General features: G+C 19.5%; 1 protein-coding gene across 1 annotated transcript; it reads left to right on the top strand.

The window, feature by feature from the left end:
- Positions 1-17,570: 17,570 nt before the first annotated feature.
- INS49_011417 (uncharacterized protein) lies at positions 17,571-17,822 on the top strand (the record flags this gene model as incomplete). Its single annotated transcript, XM_043172134.1, has 2 exons — positions 17,571-17,690; positions 17,760-17,822. 2 exons carry the CDS (start codon positions 17,571-17,573, stop codon positions 17,820-17,822), a joined length of 183 nt encoding a protein of 60 aa, XP_043023879.1.
- Positions 17,823-22,064: the final 4,242 nt, after the last annotated feature.

Raw genomic sequence — 22,064 nt, 5'->3', positions numbered from 1 at the left:
AGATGAGTCGCTACAAATCACTTCAAAGGATATCTTCAGAACCTGTTGCGTCATTCAGAACAGTTTGTCAAGGTCAATTAGGTGCTACATGTCTTCTCACACTTCAGCACTTGGGCCCAGCAAGGACGAGAGCCCCGGGATGTCCGACCCAACGTTCAGATCGTATAGCTCTGCGCAAGCTGCTGCCTATGCTGCACAGCGAGGGGGGTTGTAAGAACACACTGATCGAGCAAGTGATATCTGTTGGTAGGTCTCTCGTACGTATGATAATCGTATGGGGAAGCAATTGTTTATTGGTATTGTTCTATTTAAGTTCTGAGAGGCTATGTGCCTTATAGGGAATAACTAAAGTAATTAAGTAAAGGCAAGGGTTATATTTATTAATACTTATAGTTTTCTCTTTTTTTAATAAGTATATATAATTTTTATTATAATTAATTTAAAATAATAATTTATTATATATTAAATATATATAATCTTTATTATAAGTATTATTCAAGTAACTTAAAATTATAGCTTATTATAAATTTTAAAATAAATTTATATAACTTTTATTATTATATTATTCCTTAAATTTTAAATATTATATTTATTAATCTTAAATAAAAGCTTATTATTTTTAATATTTAGCTTTTAAGGTTATTTTTTTATAAAAATTATTAACTTTTTTATAAAAACTTTAATTTTAGCTTTTTTTATAACGAAAATTAATATTTATAAAGTTAATATTAAATTCTTTAACTTATATTTATTTTTATTATATATGTGAGTGGGTGTATGGGTGAAGGACCCTATTAACTGCAGGCATTCACTGGGGCTCTGGGCCCCATACCCCTCAGGCATAAAACCCTTGCCTTGCGATTTCCATAAGACTTCTTCCTTACATAAAAGGTAGCGCCGTCTTAATCTAAATTAACGTATTAAGGACAGCTGCCTTGTCTCTATATTCCCTTTCGTGACAATATATTTTTGTAATAAGAATATTATTAAAATTATCCTTATTTTATTATTAAAATATAATTAATATTATTTTAAATTAATTTTTTTTAATTATTATTTATCTTTTTAAAATTAAGTTTTATAAATAACTTATTTATTTATTAATTTCTTTTTTTACCTTTTATTATTTTTTATAATTTCTTTATTATTTTTTATTTAAATTACTTAAATAATAATATATATTTCTTAATAAATTTCTTTATATATAAGCTTTATATATACTTATTAATAATTTAATATAAAAAGTTTTAAATTTAAGTTAATATAATAATTTAGCTTTTTAATAACTTAATTTTTATAATTTAATATATATAAAAAATATTTAAAATTAAAATTCTTATTAAATGTTTTATTATAAAAATTATAATAATTTAATATTTAAAATAATAATTATTTTAATAATATTTATTATTAAAAGTATTATATAATTGTATATTAAAAGTTTTAATATAATAATATAAATATATAACTTTTTAATTATATTATTAAAAAATATTTATTTATTTTAATATTAAAAGTTATTAATAATTTAAATAATAATTATTATAATAATATTATTTAAAAAAACTACTTTAACTTAAGCTATAATTATAACTTTTAGCTTATTAATTTTAATAAGCAGCTTATTTTTTTTAATATCTTATATAATAATAAAGTTATTAATAATTTTTATAATCTTTATTAAGATTTTATTAACTTAATTTTAATTATCTTTATTATTAACAATTATTAAATTATTATTAATATTAAATAAATAAAGATTATTATTATTAATATTTATATTAATATTTATTAAATTGTGGGAATAGTATATATGGGCATTATATGCAGCGTGCCCATGCAGTAGGTGCGCTGCAGGTAATGCATAGATTTGGAGGTACAAGGTTTAAACTAATCTTATTAATAGCAGCTGCCAGCCGGTGCTAGCTAGCTATTAGCTGGCAGTTATATGCCCTGCACACGGATTACCATAGCTAGCCTATAGCTAAACGGGGAAAGGCTATAGCTTTGCTGCAACCTACTCTTTATACCATAGCCAAATTAATTACATACTTTATTTATTTATCATTTATACGAAAGCTAAACCAATATTAATTAATAATTGCTAGGGTAATTATAAATAGTTAGGTTTAAAGAGATAGCCTTGCTTTAATAGCAGTTTAACTTTATTGCTAATAGCAAACCACGGGTATCTTTTCTTAGTTAACAATGGCCTTAAATAGCTAATTAAAAGCAATTATATTAATTAATAATTATTGCATATTGCGAATTTATATAGCGTGGTTTATAATATTAATAAATACTTAATATATAAAGAGGTAATTATTATAGTAAGAAATTATAGCAAACTCCCTTACCCTTAATATATATGCATTTATTATGCCTTAAGCAAAGTTAATAATAATAGCTTTTAAGGTTAATAGCTAGCCTTAAGCAGAAATATATATTAGCATTTATTTTCGCTAACTTCTTTTAACTCCTTAGTTAAGCATGCTTAAAAACACTATATTAAATATTTTCTCACAATATTTTTAAGCCATTATAACCTTCCTAGCTTATTAAAAGCCCTTTTACAATATCCTTATATTAAAAAGCCTCCCTTGCAATACCCTTAAGAAGCCCTTGCTTAGCACCCTTAAGAAGCCCTCGCTTAGCACCCTTAAAAAGCCCTTGCTTGGCACTCTTAAGAAGCCCTTATTTGCAATTAACGCCTTTTAGGGCACTTATGCAATACCTTTAGGGCTTATAACCCTTTAAAAACCTCGCTAAGCACTTAATAAAGCATAAGGCGCTTAAATATTTTAAAGTATTAATAAATAACATTTCTTTTAAGCAATTTATATACTTAATTAATACCCTTAATTAAATACTTTAAAGTATTAATTAGCAAACAAGCTATTAATGCAATTATTTTATTTACTTAATTAACTTAAAATCATTAAAAAGAATAGTTAATATTTATTATTAATTTAGCCATATAAACAACTTAATTAAATCTTTAAAATATTTACTTTTTAATAATAATTAATATTTAATTAATAAGTATAACCTTCCTTCTTTTTAATGCCCTTCTTATTAACGCCCTTTAATAAGATCTTAAGCATAAATTACCCTAAAATTAATATAAGTTAGTTTGCTAAGCAATAATAACATTTAAGCGCCACTACTTATGAATAAATAATTTAAAAGCTAATTATTAGCTTATAAGCATAATAAAAAAATGTTTTTTTTCTCCTTCCCCTTTGCCTTATAATTAATTATTATAAGATTTACCTTAATAATAATAACCTTAATAATAATAATGCCTTGCTATTAAGTAAAAGTAGCGCTTATTATTAAGTAAAAGTAGCCTTATCATTAAGTAAGAGTAGCTTTGTTATTAAGCAAAAGTGGCCCTGTTATTAAGTAAAAGTAGCCTTGCTATTAAGAGAGTGGCGATTGCTATTAAGTAAGAGTGGCGTTTAGCATTAGCCATGAGAAAGAAGCTATTAAAGTAATAATTAATTAATTAAAGCATGGCATTTAAATACTTTAAAGCTTTAAAGTATTGCTAAATAAATAATTTAATTAAGTAATTTAAGTAATTTAAGCATTTAAATTATTTAAGCATACTTATATTTAAATACTTATACTTAACTTATTAAAGTAATAATTATAAGGTATTTAACTCATTATAACCCCTTAAAAGATAAGATATTTATGTTAATTAAGCGATTTAATTAGCTAAGCAATAATTTAAAGGAAAACATAATTTTAAAGCATATGTATATATATATATAAAAGACTGCTAATATAGGAATAATATATATAAGCATTATATATAATATGCCTATATAGTAAGTATGTTATAAGCAATATATAAATTTAAAGATGCAAGGTTTAAACTAATCTTATTAATAACAGCTGTTAATTAATGCTAGCTAGCTGCTAATTAATGATTATATACCTTGCATATAAATTATTATAGCTAGCTTATAGCTAAATAAAGGAAAGCTGCAGCTTTACTGCAACTTACCCTTTATATTATAGCTAAATTAATTACATACTTTATTTATTTATCATTTATATAAAAGCCAAACCAATATAAATAAACATTATTAATAATAATTTTATTAAAAGAATTAATAAGCTTATTTTTATTTTTATTATTTAAAATAACTTTAACCCTTTTTATAACCTTAATAATAATTATAATCTTTATTTTATTATTTATTAAAATTATAATTATAATATTTATAAAAAAGTTTTAATTTTATTTAAGGATTATAATAAAGCTATTTTTAATATTAATTATATTAATAATAATTATAATAATAATTATATTAAGTATATCTTTAATATAAGTAATAAATATAATATTTATTAAATAGTTTTACTTATTATTATTATTTTTATAAGGTATATTAATAAAAATATTAAATAATTCTTATAAGTTATTATTAATATTTTTTATTATAATAAAAAAAAAAACTTTTATAAAAATTTAATAATTAAAATAAATATTTTTAATATAAAACTTTATAATAATTATTAATTTATTTTATAATTATAAAAAAAAGTTAATAAGTTATAAATAAATTTAATAAAAATTAATGTTGGCTAGGTCACATATTGCAATACAACGTTTAATTGGTATAGTGGTTAATCATTATTAATTATGAAAGGAAGGAAGGCAAAAGGCCTAACTGTGCTAACTATTTTATATGCAGCGCTAAGGCTATTGCCTGCCAAGCATCCTAATGGGCTAAAGCTGCTTAGTCTTAAACAATCCTTTATATAAATAATACCTATTATTCCTATACTAATAGTCTTTATTTTATAAATGCATATTACTTTTAAAAAGTATAAAAGAAAGAAAGGTATTAAGTTAAATTAAACTTAAGGTTAAAAAGTACTTAATTAATTATATATATAAGTTAAATTGCAAATATATTATTATTTTGCTATGTTATATTGCTATAAAAAGCAGATATATAAAAAGGCTTAAGTTATTATTAAGGGGTTAAAGGTTGGTTAGTTTATTAAAGTATGTAATTAATAGGAAAAGGTTAATTAAGTATGCATATATATTAAAATATTTTAATTATATAAAGTTAAAAAGTTTAAAAGGTTATAATTATTATATAAATATTTTATTTATAATGCATTTTATAAATTTATACTTTTATTGCCTATAGTGCTTAAGTTAAATAAGAATTAAATTAAACCCTTAAACTATTAATATAATTATTTAATCTTTAAATAATTAAAACTTTTCATTTTAGCTTAGCCCAAGCTTTGCCATGCTTAATGCCGCTTATTAAATAAAGAAATTAAGGAGTATAATTAAAAGATAAGTTGTTAAAATAAGGGTTAAGTAAATAAAGTTAATAAGTTATAAGGATTAATAAATAAGGTATTTAAATAAAGGGAAAGTAAGATATAAAATAAAGATTATTAATTAAGTTAATAAATAATAATACTTTTAATTTTAATATATAAATATTAAATTACGAAATTTAATTAAAAATGCCCATTAAATATAAGCTAGCAACTTAAATGCTTATGGGATAATAATAACCCTTATTACTTAAACCCTTAATGCATAAGCATTATTATAAAAATCTTAAATATAAGGTTTGCCCTTAAAAGGAATATAATTTAAAGTTAGCTAATTGCATTATATTATAAGGTAATTTGCAAGTAATTAATAAATGTAAACTAAACTTTTGCACTTTTACTATGCATTACCTCTGGTTAAAGAAGTTGTTTTATTATCCCTTTTGCTATGCATTACCTTTAGTTAAAGAAGTTATTTTATTATTCCTTATTAAAAACCTTTAACAATCTTTTTATCTTTGCAATTATGCAATATATATACTTAAGTTAATTGCATTAATATTAATATAATAACTTTATAATATATAGTATAATAATAATATTTAAGATTATATTAGCATGATTTGCTAATAAATTATTAAATTATGCTTTAATGATTTAAGTTTAAGCTTTAATGCATTATAATTTTCTAAACTTTTTACTGCATTTAAATAATTACCTTATTTTCTTAACTATAATCCATATAGCCCTATACCTTAATTATAATATTATTTATATTTATAAAGCGCTAAAAAGTGCTATTAAGGGCATTCTTTATAAAGATATTAACTAGGTTGCAGTTTCCAGCGATTTAACAAATTTTAAAGATTTTATGCTTTTTATATAACTGCTAAAAAGCTATAATATTAATTATAAAGCGCTTTTCTTTTATTATGCTAAGCTTAATTAAGCATTTATATAAGAAATATAAGTTAATGCATATTATAAAAGAAATTATTATAATATTTAAATATATAATAACTTAGCATAAAGTAGCTGTTAATACTATAGCTATATTAAAGCTATTAACCATGCTATATATTTTTAAAGCTAAAACGCTTTAAGTTACTTTTTAATACTTTATTAAAGATTAATAAATAATATTACTTTTAATATTCTACTTAAAAGCTTATTAAGTTTATATCTTATTTATAAATATAATAATAAAGTTAATTTATAAGCTAAGGTTCTTATTATTAATAAATAAGCTATTAATAAAAACTATTAATTTAGCTTAAGATAAATTTAAAGGTATATATTAAAGTTTATATTTTAAGTTATTAGTTTATTATTATAGCTAATGATTTAGCTTATTATAATCCTTATAAAAAGGCTTTTAAATTTAAATTGCTATTAATAAGTTAAATGCTACCTTAAGTTAATAAATAAAAGTAAGGTATGCTCTTTATATACATTACTTTATATATTATTAAGCATAATTATTAACCTTATTATTAATAAATATAATCTTTTTACCTTAGCCTTTTTAATAAAAATATAAAGTACCTTTATTAAAAATACTTATAATTATGCCATTAAAAATAAATAACTTATTAAAGATAAGTATTTCTTTTAACTTGCATTAAATATTTACTTTTTTAATTTTTTATTCTTTTAGCTTTAAAAATGCTAAAGTATTAAGAAATAAAATATTATTAATTTATATAATAATAATAATAAAAACATTCTTTCTTTAATTTATAATTAAAAGGCATAAGTTATATATCAAGATAATCATATTTAAATCATTATAATAAAACTTATAATAAGTTGCTTATTAATATATACTAAATTTAGTAATGTTATAAAGCGGTTTAATAACTTGCATAATAATCTTAAAAGGATATTTATTTTAAATTTTAAGGGGTAAATAATATAAAATAAGTTGCTTAAGCTTAAACTTTAATTAAGAATATGCTTAAGTAATATCTTAAAGCTTTAATTAAAAGCCTTATATTAAAAGGAATAAAGTTAAAGCAATTAAAAGCCTTTAACTAATTCTTTAAATAGTTAAAGATTATATAAGAATATTATGCTTATCCTTATTATTATATTTAACAATAATAAGCTATAATTTCTTATATAACTTTTTAATCTTGCCTTTAATTTTATAAATAATACATAACTTAAAGAGCTAAATATTTTTATATATTTTTAAATTAAAGCATTTAAAGTAAAAAACATTATTATTAATTAATTTTATAATTTTCTTATAATTAAACTCCTTAAATGAGTTACTTAGGGTATTAATTATATTATTATATTAAAGCTTTAAAAAGAAATTATAGTTTTTAACCTTTTGCTAAATAAGATATATCTTTTTTAACTTATTCTTTAATCCCTTAGGCTATTTATATTATTAAGGTTATAATGGTTTTAATATTGCCAGAATTAAATTTAGTTTAAATTAAATAAGCTTATTAAAAGCATTATTTGAATTAAAAACTAGCTAAACATTATCTTTACCGTTTTTATCTTAATAATATGGCTAAATTAATATTAATTAAAAGATTACTAAGCCATTTAAAAGGTTTAATATAAGGTTATATTTATTAATATTAAGCAACTTATATAATCCTTATTAATTATGCTTTTCTTACTATACTTATATATTACTTTATAATAAAAAACTTAATACTTTTATAATATTTAAGCTATTATAAGTATTTAAAGTTATATTAATTTATTATTTAACATAAATCTTATATAGCTTTTTTATAACTTTTTAAATAGCTATTGCTTTTTTAAGAGTTAAGAAAGTTAATATAAAATCTTTTATAAGTCTTAAATATACGCTAAAAACAAAGAGTATTAAAACAATATTATTAAAGCTAATTATATTATTTACTACCTTAATAGCTATTTATAAAATAGCTTTTTTAATATAAGTTTTTAAAAGTTTAGCATAAAGAATATTAAAAACTTATTAAAGTAAAACATAATACCTTTTAACCTTATTAATAAATTAATATACCTTTATTAATACTTATTTATAAATAATGCTTATAATTTATATAATATTTTGGAATTTTACTAAGATAAAGTTAGTTTTAATATTATAAATAATATAGTTAAAAGATCTTAAATAAATATTTATTTAGCATTATTAAATAGCCTTTTATATATCCTTTATAAAAAGAAAGATAAGAAATTACTTAGCTTAAAAAAAATTATTAAATTAATAACTTATAAAATAAGTAAATTAAGTAAATATATAATATTTATAATAATCTTATAATTAAAATTAACATTATTTTAAAGGTTAAACTTAAAACGTTATAATATTATAAAATAAAGTTAATAATAATAATAAAACTTAAAAATTACTTTTAAAATAAAAGAATTAACATTATTATAATTAGCATTAATAAAAAAGCGTAAAAAATAATTAATTAAAAGGTATTTAAACTTATAATAAAGTTGCTAAAGCTTTATTTTTATTAAAAACATTATTAATATATTATTACTTCTTATATTAAAGAAAATTTATAAGTATTCCTATTTCTAGGTAATTAAAAAGGTCTTTTTTAAATACTTATCTTTTTATTAAACTACTTTATTAATAATATTTTAAAGAAAGAAAAAGTTTTTATTTATATCCTAAATATAAAAAAAAAAGAAAGTAAGCTTATTTATAATATAAAATATTAATAACCCTATTAAAGTATTAACTTATATTATATTAAGTAATTTAATAAGTAAGCTTAAGCTAAATTATACTTATACTTTGCCAACTTATATAACGTTTAAATATATAAAAAATACTTAATGTTACAAAGCTTAAAATTACTTATATTTAATTATTAAAAATATTACTATACCTATATTTAGCATAATGCCTTAATATTATTAACAAAAGTATTAATCTTAAATAATAAATATTTCTATCATTAAGCAATCTTTAAAGTTAATGCAAATATTAAAGCTGCCTATATTATTAAAAAAGTTATAAAGGAAGGCTTAATTTATTAAAAAGGTATAATAAATATGCCCCTTTTTATTATTATTAATAACCAAAGTTATTATAATGCTAATAACTTTAAAATTAAAACCTTTAAAGCTAATAAGAAATATATTAAATTTATTATTATTAACTTATTATTTAATATCCTTATATATATAAATATATATAGCTTTAACATATTATTAATCTTTAAATAAATAATTTATTAACCAATATTTCTCTTTATAATATATAAAATACTTCTTTTTTCTACATTATATATTACCATTATTATCTTTATTAAGCTAATATCCGCCATTATAGCCACTTTTATAAGGTCCTTTACTATAGTTGCCGTCTTTAAATTAATAAGGCTAGCTTAAGTAAAAATTTAATTAAAAGCCATTACCCTTAAAAAAAGATTAAGAATACCTTAGGCGTTAATTATTATTATTATACTGCTTATTAAGATAATATTACTTTTTAATATTCATAATAGCTAAATTATTATTATTTTAATTATTATAATTATTAGCATAGCCTTATTTATAGGCTTATTAATTATTTTTTATAATTATATATTATAATATAAGGTTTTAAGCTTTTAATGCCTTAATATATTATTATAAGATAAAATATAGTTACTTAATATCTATTAATGTTATTAAGATAATATAATAAAACTTAAAAATGCTTTATATTGCTTGTAAAATTATATTTTATAAAGAGCTATCCCTATAAGTAATATACTTAAATGTTTTATAATAAAGCCGCATTTTATTAATAAGCATTTAAAAAATATTTATATAGCTTTTATTTAAGTTTTTTTATTAAAGAGTAAAGAAAGTTAAAGTATTTTAATTTATAAAATAATTATAATAATTATTATTTATATTAAATTAATTCTTAAGTTTTTTATATATTTAAGTAAATAAGTTTTTTTAATTAATAACTTAAGTATAATATATTTTTGCTAATTTCTTAAGTATATATAAAAGAATTGCTTTAAATTATTAAGGTTAAATTTATAAGTTATTGCAAGCTTTATAGAAAAAAAGAATCTTATTATTAAGAATATTATATAGTTTTTTAATAAACATTTTATCTTTATAATAATATTTACTTAAGTTAGCTATTATATTTAAGTTAAGTGGAAAGTTCTTTATCTTTATTAAAAGTAAAAGGGCATAATAATTATATATTGCATAAAAGTTATTAATTAAAGAAAGATTATTACTTCTTTTTAATAAATTAAGAGGTCTTAAAGGGCTACCACTACCTTTACCGTTATTATTAAATAGGCTAAGCAATTTAAGTAATTTAAAATTAAAAAAATTATTATTATTAAATAATTCTTTATTTTTTATTAAGGCATAATTAAAGTTAAGAATAATATAAATATTTAAATTATAATTCTAAATTTAATTAATCTTAAATATAATGTAATATTCTTATTTTTAATTTACTAGCTATTTAGGATAATTTAGTATTTTAAGGATATATATTAATTCCCTTAGGGTATTTACTTTTTAAGTATAAATGCCCTTAACTTAAAAAGTTTTCTTAATAATATATAGCAAGTTTTTATTAACTTACATAAATATTGGCTTAATTTAGCTATAAAAGTCCTTAATAAATGCTTTATATGCCTTATTACTTAATATATATATCATAGCTTAAATTTAGCCTTAAATATAAATATTTAAGTATTATTTATTGCTAAGAAATCCTAAGGAATTTATTTATACTAAGGAATTAAATGTTTTAATAATGCTTTTAAGTATAAGAGTATAATTCATTATAATTAATATTAATAAACCATTTTAATCGGCAGTATTGCTTATTATATCTGCTATCTTATTATTTTAATAAAGTAATAATAAGGGTATATTTAATTTAAGAAAGAAAGTAATAAAAAGGGGAAATAAGTGGTGTTAAGGGAAAATAAAAAAGTTAAGGATTACTTTTATAACTTAGCTATTAAAAGGTAAATTAATTCTTTTCTTTATATTTATTTATATAATAAAATATAAATAAATATATTATTAATAAAAATAAATATTAATTTAATTCTTTTAATTATAACTATTAAATTTAAAAGTTGTTATTAAGGTTATTTAAGATGTAATAAATATATATATATTAAAAGTAGGGGAGTTTACTATAATTTCTTGCTATAATAATTACCTCTTTATATATTAAGTATTATTATTATTATAAACTACGCTATATAAATTTATAATATTAATAATGCTAATTAACATAATTAAAAAGTTATTTCTTTAAGCCTTATTAATTTATAATTACCCTTATAATTATTAATTAATATTAGCTAAGTTATATATTACAATATAACGTTTAATTAATATAATGGTTAATTATTATTAATTATGGAAGAAAGGAAGGTAAAAGGCTTAACTATGTTAGCTATTTTATATATAGCGCTAAGGCTGCTGCTTGCCGGGCATCCTAACGAGCCAAAGCTGCCTAGTCCCAAACAGTCCTCCATATAAACGACACCCATTATTCCCACAATTAGCTTTAATATTATTATTAATAAATAATAATAAAAGATAATAATAATAATAAAATTAACTTTAAAATAAAAATTATTAATAATATTAATAATTATAATATTATCTTTATATATAATAAAATATTAAAAAGTTTTAAATTAAAATATAAAAAATTAAAATATAAAAGGTTAATAAGTTTATATTAAGAATTTAAGTTTAAAAAATATAAAGTTTTATAATTAATAATAATAAAGTTAAAAGGAAAAGATATTAATAATAAGTTACTCTTTTTTTAATAAAAAAGGGTTATTTTAAGTTTCTTAATTAACTTATTTATTTATATATAAAGCTTATTATTATTAATAAGCTTTTATAATATAATATTTAAAGTTAATTTTATTATTATATTAATAAGGTTATCTTTTTTATTTATTTATTTTATTTTAATAATTTTTCTTATCTTATATAACTCTTATAATAATATAATATTAATTATAAAGCGTTTTTTCTTTATTATTTTTAGCTTTATAAAATATTTATATAAAGTATATAAATTTATATAAATAATTAAAAGTATATTTAATAATAATAATTATTTTATAATTATTTTAATTATTATAATGAAAAAAGATTTTAATATTTACTTTATTTATTATATTATAAATTTTAATTATTAATATACTTTAAATAATATATTTATATTTTATTAATAATTAATAAAGAATATTACTTATTATTATAAATTCCTTAATTTCCTTATAAGCTTTATTTATAAAAATAGTAATATATTTAAGTTATAATATTAAATCTTAATTATTTATAAATAATTTATTTATAAATATAAAAATTTTTATTATTTTAAGATTTAAAGACATATATTTAAGCTTTTATAATTTCTTATTTTTAAGTTTTATATTTATATAATTATTAAAAGATTATATAAAGCTTTTAATTAATAAATTAAAGCTATATATACTTTATAAGCTTTTTATTTATAGTATTTTTTTAATTATTATATTAATAAAAATAAGTTTATTAGCTTATTCTTTTTAATAAGTAATAATTAAGTTAATAATACTTATAATTATATAAGCCTTATTATAATTTATTAAATTTTTAAATATTAACTTTTATTTTAATTTATTTTATAATTTTATAATCTTTATTTTAATCTTTTCTTAATTTTAAAATTTTAATATAAATAAAATTAATATATTATTTATTTATATATTTATTATTTTAAAAAATTATATAAACTTTATAATTATTAAGTAAGAATTATATATAAAATAATTTATTTTAAGTTTTTATTAATAATATTTTTAATATATATTAAATTAATAAATATTAAATTTTATTATATTATATAAAAGTTTAATAATATAAATAATTATATTTAAAGGGTATTTATTCTTTAATTTTTTTAATAACTTTATAAGGATTATCTTATATAATTTTAACTTTATTTAAGAATAAGCTTAAATAATATCTTAAATTATAAAAATTATGCCTTTTTCTTAAATTAATAAAAGATTAAATATAAGAATTATTTATTACTTTATTCTTTAAATAATTAAGCTTTATATTAAAATTAATTCCTTTTTATTAATAATATAATTTTAAATAATAAATTAAGATTTCTTATATAATTTTATAATTTTATTTTTTACTTTTTATATTATATAAAATTTAAAGAAATAATATTTATTATATTATTTTATTAACTATTTCTTAATTTAAAAAAAATACCTTTAATAATAAAATTATTAATTTTTATTTTATTAAATTCTTTAAATAATAAGCTTAATATTATAATAATTTTATTTTCTTTTTTTAAAATATATAATATAATAATGCAATCTTTTATTTTTAATAATAATAATTATATAATAAATTATATTTAAAGTTTAATAATTAAGTTTTTTATTTATAAAGATTATATTTCCTTATTATTATTTTAATAATATAATTAAATAATTATTAATTTAAATATTATAACTTTATTTAATATATTTAAGATTATGTTATAATTATTTATAATAATAACTTTATATAAACTCTTTTATTCTTTTCTTTCTTTTTATATATAAACTTTATATTATAATAAGTATTTTATATTAAAGATAAATTTAATCTTAATATTTAATGCATTTTATACTTATTATTTAACTATAGTTTTTTATAATATTTTTATAGCCTTTAAAATAATTTTTATTTACTTTTATATTAAAAGTAATAATAATACTTTATATAATATTTATAAGTATATATTAAAAATTAAAAGTATAAGGATTAATTTATTTAATTTAATAATATTATTAATGGCTTTTATTGTTATAGGCTCGGCCCCAAAGGGGCTGCAGGCTGGCTAGCGCCTTCTCCCATAAGCTAGTTTTGCTAGCAACCTTATAGCTATCTAAGCCAAAAGGTACGTAATAATCCAAGCTCCCTTGGATTATCTAGCCACACTATATAAGGCTTGGGTAATAGCCCAAGCCCATTACATAGCCCCTTCCCCTAGGACCCCCTTAATATAGTGGTATAATTACCCCTAAGGCTTACCCGCGATATTGCCTTTTAAGCCAGGGTTTTTCTTCACGAAAGGGGTGCCCGCATTTACTTGCGGCAGATATGACTTGAATCCTTGACCCTAGAGCTTGGATTATATGTTATGGGCTTGGCCCTAAAGGGGCTGCAGGCTGGCTAGCGCCTTTTCCCATAAGCTAGTTTTGCTAGCAACCTTATAGCTATCTAAGCCAAAAGGTACGTAATAATCCAAGCTCCCTTGGATTATCTAGCCACACTATATAAGGCTTGGGCAATAGCCCAAGCCCATTACATTTATAATTATTTATAAAATAATATTATTATTTATATTATTATATAATTTAATATATAAGATTTTATATACTTATTTAAGGGCTTAATAATATTTCTTAACTTTCTTAATAAATTAATATACCTTTATAAAAACTTATTTACATTTAATTCCCATCATTTATGCCTTTAAATAAAATTCCAAGGATGCAAGCACAACCCTCTCCTTTGCCCAACTACTTTAATTATCCCCTACAAGGCACGTAGCCTCTTAAAACTTAAATAAAACAACATTAATAAATAATTGCTTCCTTATATAATTATTATATATATAAGAAATCTATTAATATTAATTAATAATTATAAGCATTATAAATTAATAAGATAAAAAAGATAACTTAATAAGGATTTCCTTAATTTAAGAATTATATCTTTTTTATTAATAAATATTATATAATAATAATTACTTTTTTAAGCCTTTTTATATTATTAAACTCCTTAAGTAAATATTATAAAAATTAAATAAATTAAATAATATTCCTTATAATATTTATATATATATTTATTATATATAATATTTTATTAAAAATAAACTTATTTTTAACTTTTTTAAAAATTTAATAAAACTTAATAAAATTATATTTTATTAATAAATAAAGTTTATAATTATTATAATTATTAAAGTTAATATAACGCTATATTATAAGTAAATATAAGTTATAAATACTTTTAATTAATATAAAAAACTTAATAATAAAAGAAAGCTTTAACTTTTAAGGTTTAAAAGAATTAATAACTTTTTTCTTTTAATAATTATAATTTATTTATTATTAAATTATTATTATTAACTTACTTTTAAATATTACTTATTTTATTATTATTTCTTTATTTCTTTAATCTTACTTTTTATAATATTTATTATAAAAACTTATAAGTATAATTAATAATATTAAACAATTATTAATTTTTATTAAAGAATATATAATTAATAAGATATTTATTTAAACTTTAATTAATTTAGCTTATTATAAATATATTAACTTAAAATTATAATTTATAATTTTTATATAAAAAGCATTAATAAAATACTTAATTATTTATTTAATAAATGTTTTAATAAATTATATATAATAAAATCTTTATAATAATAATCTTTTTATTATTTATTTTTAAAATTATATAATATAAATATAAGTAATATTTAAAACTTTTCCTTTAAATATAAGGTATTTATATAAAATATAATAATTAATTTATAATATTATAATTAATTATTATAGCTTAAGCTAAGGAAAGATTAAAATAAATTAATAATAAGCTTTATAATATTTTAATAACCTTAAAATTAAATATAAATAAATATTATATATAACTTTAAAAATAATAATTATAAATAGCTTAAATATAATTTTTAATATTATTATAATAATTATAAATATAATCCTTATAAACATTATAAATAAGCTTTAAATAATAATAATTATTAAAAAAATAATCCTTAAAATAACTTTTATTATTATTATTAACTTTAAATATATAATTATAAAACTTAAACTTAATAATATAATTTATTAAAAATTAATATAATTAATAAAACTTATTATTATTATTAAAAAAATAAAAATAAAGCTTATATTAAAAATATATATTATACTTAATATAATTTTAAGCTGCTTTAAAAATATCTTTATTAAATAAAAAGTATAATTTATATAAAATTCTTTCTTTATAATATATTATTAATAAATACTTAAATTTAATAAAGTTAATATAATTTATAAAAATTTTTAATAACTTTTATAAGTATATTAAAAACTTATATAATTTATTAAATAATAAAATAAAAATACTTTTTAATATTTATTATTATATTAAAATTTAATTAAATTAATTCCATATAATCTTTCTTTAAAATACTTAAAAATTAAGTTAAGTTTTATTATTTTTATTTTATAAATTAAATTAATATATTTATAATAATATATCTTAAAATTAAAATGTATTTTAATATAAACTTTAATTATTAATATTATTATATAAATTAAATAATAATAATATTTATAAAGATAAAAATATAAAATTTAAATAAAGATTTATATAAAGTTTTATATTTAATATTTAATAAGTTATAACTTTATTAATAAATATTAAATTAAAATTATATTAAGAAAGATAACTTAAAAATAATAATAATTAAAGCTTATAAAAAGGTTTTTAAGTTAAAAATAGCTTTTTTTAAGCTAACTTAATTATATAAAGAGTTATTTTTAAACTTAAGATTTATAATAAAAAATATAGCTTAACTATATAATTATAATTTATATTATAAATAAAGTTTTAAATTAATATTATATTAATTATAAATATATTAATTAAAAGCTAAGGGGAGGATAATAATTATAATCTTAAGGGTTTTAAAGAAATTAAAGATTTAGCTAATTAAACTTAAGCCATTTAAGCTTTAAGCAGCTAAGATCCTATAGCACTAGCTATAAAGCTTAAAGTAATAATACTTATAAAGGAGGAGGACGCCCCTAAAAGAAAAGATATTACGTTTATAAAAAGGAGGGATGCTAATCAATTAAACATTTGGCTAATAAGCAACGATTAGCAAGAAGAAGCTACTTAACATACTGATTAGTGTTGGTAGGTCTCTCATACGTACGATAATCGTATAGGTAAGCAATCGTTTATTGGTGTTGTTCTGTCTAAGTTCTGAGAGGCTACGTGCCCCGTAGGGGATAACTAAAGTAGTTGGGCAAAGGCGAGGGTCGTGCTTGCCAACAATATCCCTGCATCAATCAGCAGGTGGCTCTTTCGATGTCGTCCTCGACGTTGGTACCGGCACCGGACAGGTCATCCGTGATGTGGGACCCTTCTTCACGACAGCGTTCGGCGTCGATCCCGGCATTGAGATGATTGCTAAAGCCAGAGCGATGGGTGGTACCACGAAGGCTGGGAAGGATATCGAATTCTTGACCTGTGCAGCAGAGGACCTTGATCGTCTGAGCCAGGTGAAGCACGGCTCGGTGAATCTGATGACTGCGGGCATGGCAGTAAGTGCTTTCTGGCATAGATGAGTTTGCTTGAAGAATGGAAGAAGCCGACATACTGAATGCCCGCAGATCCCAAATCGACACCAAATGCTTCCGAAGCTCAAGCTATATTATCCGAATTTGAGGATGTAATTCTGGGTCCCTATGCTCTGCCGGCGAATAAGCTGTCCCAACACAACTATAAAGACCTAATTCTGCCCTGGGACAAGACAGAGACATCATATCTATTTGATGACAATACATTCAAGAGATTGGAATGGGATGTCGGCGGTTAGCTGACTGATGGCGTGGATTTCTTCGGTGGCAGTGAGGAGACGACTCTGGCTGAGATAAGAGAGGGCATGAGCACGGCTAGTATGGTAACTCGGTGGCGAGATGCCCATCCTATAACGAGACACACAAGGGCTTCTAGAACCAGATTAGGGAACTAAATGGGGTTGCTAACAGCCAATTTAATTAAAGTATCTCGCAGAGTATATATGTATGTCTTTTAAGAAGCTAATGCTAGGCGGGCTACGGAAGGTGTGGTATATTAAAAGAGAGGGGAGTGCTTAGTTATCCCTCAACATACCCAGCCCTTAAAAAATGCATGTATCCTTATATGCTTTAATATTGGCAAATAATCTTATAATTACTTCTTCTTTAAGAGTCCTTAGTCCTAATTAATTTACCATCCATTTTCATCATCCTATTTATTAAATTTACCGGCCTAATTAATAAACTTATTGAATTTAGCAGCTTAGTTACCGGCTTAATTGGTAAACTTATTGGGTTTGGCAGCCTAATTAGTGGACTTATTGAGTTTGGCAGCCTAATTAGTGGACTTATTAAGTTTGGCAGCCTATTTAGTGGATTTATTGGGTTTATTGGTTTACTTGGATTTAGCGGCTTAGCTGGATTTAGCGGCTTAATTAAACTTATCGGCCTAATTAGTAAAAACTAAATCTAGATTTGCAATAAGTATATTCATAACGGTTATAATTAAAATAAAAGCATTACTAGCCGCAACTTAGGAGTTTCAGTTAGTAACTTTATTATTATCCACAATGTAAACATTAGTTTATACGCCCTTCTTCTTTTTCTTTAAGCCTTAATAAACCTTTCTAAGCTTAATAGTCTTCTTACTTATTAAGAATTCTTTAAAATTATTTAAATTTTTAGCCTAATCCTTATCTTCCTCTTCATTTTTATTATTAAACTGCTTAAATTCATTAAGCTTTATATCTTTTGCTAATATAATAAGAAGCTGTATATTAAGCATTTCCAAGGCATTATCTTAAAGCAGTTTATTTAATTAAGCCTTTAAGTCTAAGTAAAGTTCCTTTATTAATTTTTTAACCTTATTGCAATTAGCATTATTATCATTATTTTGCAAGTTTATTTAGAAATCCTTCTTAAGCTGCATAGGAGAATTCACCTTAGGGTTATGTTCATTATCTTCTTACTAATTAATAGTCTCCTTATTGCCATAATCTTGCTTAATATTTTATTGCAAAAGGTTGATAATATTAGGGTTTATAATTGAATTAAGCAAACCCTTTTCTTAATAGTTATAAGCATAATAACCTTTAAACTTATAAAAGAAATAAATAAGCTTATTATAATTCTTTTAAGCAACCTTTTTAATAATATAATGGGAAATATAGCATTAATAATAAACGCTGCTTTAATTGCAAAGATCCTTGCAATATATGTCGTAAAGTGCTTAAGTTGCTGTATACCAAGCTATAATCTTTGCATTTTATTCTTTAAGCTTAGTAAAAAAGTTCTTATTTAAAATGTTAATTAATAGGTACTTAAAGTATATTTATATAACGTTAATGCAATTAGCCTTGGAAAGGAATTTTATATTATTATTTTAAATAAAGCAAAGAATCATAATATCTTATTTATTACCCATTGCAGCTATTTAAATGCAAACTTTAATAAAGTTATAATAAACTTCCTTATTAAATAAGGCTTAAAGGCGGGTCTTAATTTTATTAACTTAGGCATTATAAAGCATAATAATGCAAATTTAGGGCCTTATTATTATATTAATACTTAAAATATAAAATTAATAAACGCAAGCTGCTATTTCCATTAATAATTAAGCTTATACTATATTAATAAAGCTAACGCCTTTCTTAATCATTATAAACTAGCATATTAAAGAGATATAATTATTAAAGAGCAACTTAAATACCTTATTATTAATAAAATTAAAATTTATTTTAAAAGCATATATATTATAAATAAATTGCTAAGTAAATATATATTAAGCATAGGTTAAGTTAAAAGGCATATAAGAGTTAAAAATGGTTTGCATGTTTTCATTATAAAAGACATTAAATGCAAAATCTTAAAGTTCTTTATGCTATTAATAATTTTCCATAAGGAAAGTAATGCAATTAGGTCTTATAATTATAACTTAATGAAAGAAGGGTGTTAAGAGTTGATTAAGGTAAATGTTTTTATATTTATTATTCTTATTATATTATCCATTAATAAATAGTTTATCTTAGTAATAATTATTAATAAGTATAAAAAGGTAATAATTAAATGCAATTTACGCTTAGTAAATATATAGTTTAAATTCTTATAATACTTTATTAATAAGGATAATTATAAGGTTCATAAGTTCCTTATGCGCTAAGGATTAGGCAACAATAAATATATAAATAATAACCTTAGCTTTATTAAGGATTTTTTTTATAAACTTATTAATGTTCTTATTTAGGATCTTTATCTTATTTAGGGTTAGGATGTTGGCTGGGTTGCTAAGTTAATGCAATAAGTGCATTAAGCCGGGCTTATATCTATCCTATAATTTCTAAAGCATAATATTTTCTAGTTTTTAAATACTATTATACTTACTATAGGTAAACTCCTTAATGCAATTTATAAGATTATGCAGCTTCTTAAGCTATATACTTAAGCATAAGATATTAAAGATTTTTAAGGCTTAATGTATACCCTTATTATACTTAAGGTAAAAGTTTTTTTTTAATGCTTTGCTCTTTAATTGCAAGTTAATAACGCGGATAATAAGTTTATTAAATTATAAATTAACATTAAATATTTTATGCATTAAGGCTATAACGTTATTATTATTTGCATTTTAATTAGCAATAATTATAACTTAAGGATTGTAACTAAGGTTTTTAGGTTTAGGTTATTTAGCTTGCAAAGTAATTTCCTTGTAAATATTATTTATGGTAGCTGCCTTTTCCTTAAACTTTATAGTTAGGGTTATATTATAGGTAGTTTTATCCTTAAACCTTATTGCTAATAGCATTAATAAGTATTATAAGTTTTAGTGCTTTTCATAAATTAGCTTAGCGTAGTTATTTATTATTAAAGAAGAATAGCTATGATTAAAGTTGTAGTAATAAGTATTTTAAATGGTAGTAAATAAAGACTTGCAGTATGTTTTCCACTTTATGGTATTTGCTTTAATAGATTAGTAAATGTATTGCTATTAAGCAAGACTTAAGCTAAATGCAAAGTTGGGAATTTTATAATAATTCCAAACTTCCTAGCTGCATTTATAGATATCATCCTTATGCCACTTGCCTTTAACTAAATGAGCATTATCATTATTATTTAAGGATATTGCAATAATTAGCTTAATATTATATTATATATTGTCCTTATTAAATTAATGCTTATTATTTAAGAAGTTAAGGTTTAGGTTATCCTTATTAAGGATTTTTAGCGCTTTTAATTAATAAATTATATGTAGAGCGTTTTGAATAAATAAGTATATATAGGCAAGAAGGATAATGTAAGCTAGCATAGTCTTGCTATTATTGGGAATGCCTTTAATGATTAAAGCTATAAAGAGCGCTTTAATAAGCATAGTTAAGGCATGCTTTTAATCCTTAAAGAATATATATAATGCTTGCAAGATATGTTAAATAATAATGGCTTTATAATGCTAAAACTTTAATATAGTGATGGTAATAATCTTATTATTTGCATCTTAAAGCGTTTTTAGGTAAAAGAAACCTTTATGCTTATCTTAAATGTTATTTAATTTATAAAATGAAAGGGCTAGGTTATAATAAAATTAATGCATTGCTTAACTTAAGATAAAGAAAATTTATATAATATTTATAGTAATAGGATTACCATTAAATATAATAAATTATTAAACTAAGGGAGTGTTTTAAAATTCCTTTATCTTAAGAAGGCCTTAAACCTTTAATTTGGTTATAATATTATTATTAACTTTAATAAAATAAAGGTTAATTATAAACTTTTTTATCTTTTCTTTATTAAAACTAAAGATTTTTATAAGTTTATTTAATTTATTATATTTAGGGAGTTAAGGTTGCTTAAAATTAAAGAATAAGGCTAAAGCCATTGCTAGTTCCTTCTTAAGCTAACTTA

Source organism: Diaporthe citri (genome assembly GCF_014595645.1).
Source record: "Diaporthe citri strain NFHF-8-4 chromosome Unknown scaffold_5, whole genome shotgun sequence".
Taxonomy (NCBI): domain Eukaryota; kingdom Fungi; phylum Ascomycota; class Sordariomycetes; order Diaporthales; family Diaporthaceae; genus Diaporthe; species Diaporthe citri.
The sequence above is the reverse complement of the archived record's forward strand: the minus strand, read 5'-3'. Positions and strand labels throughout refer to the sequence as shown.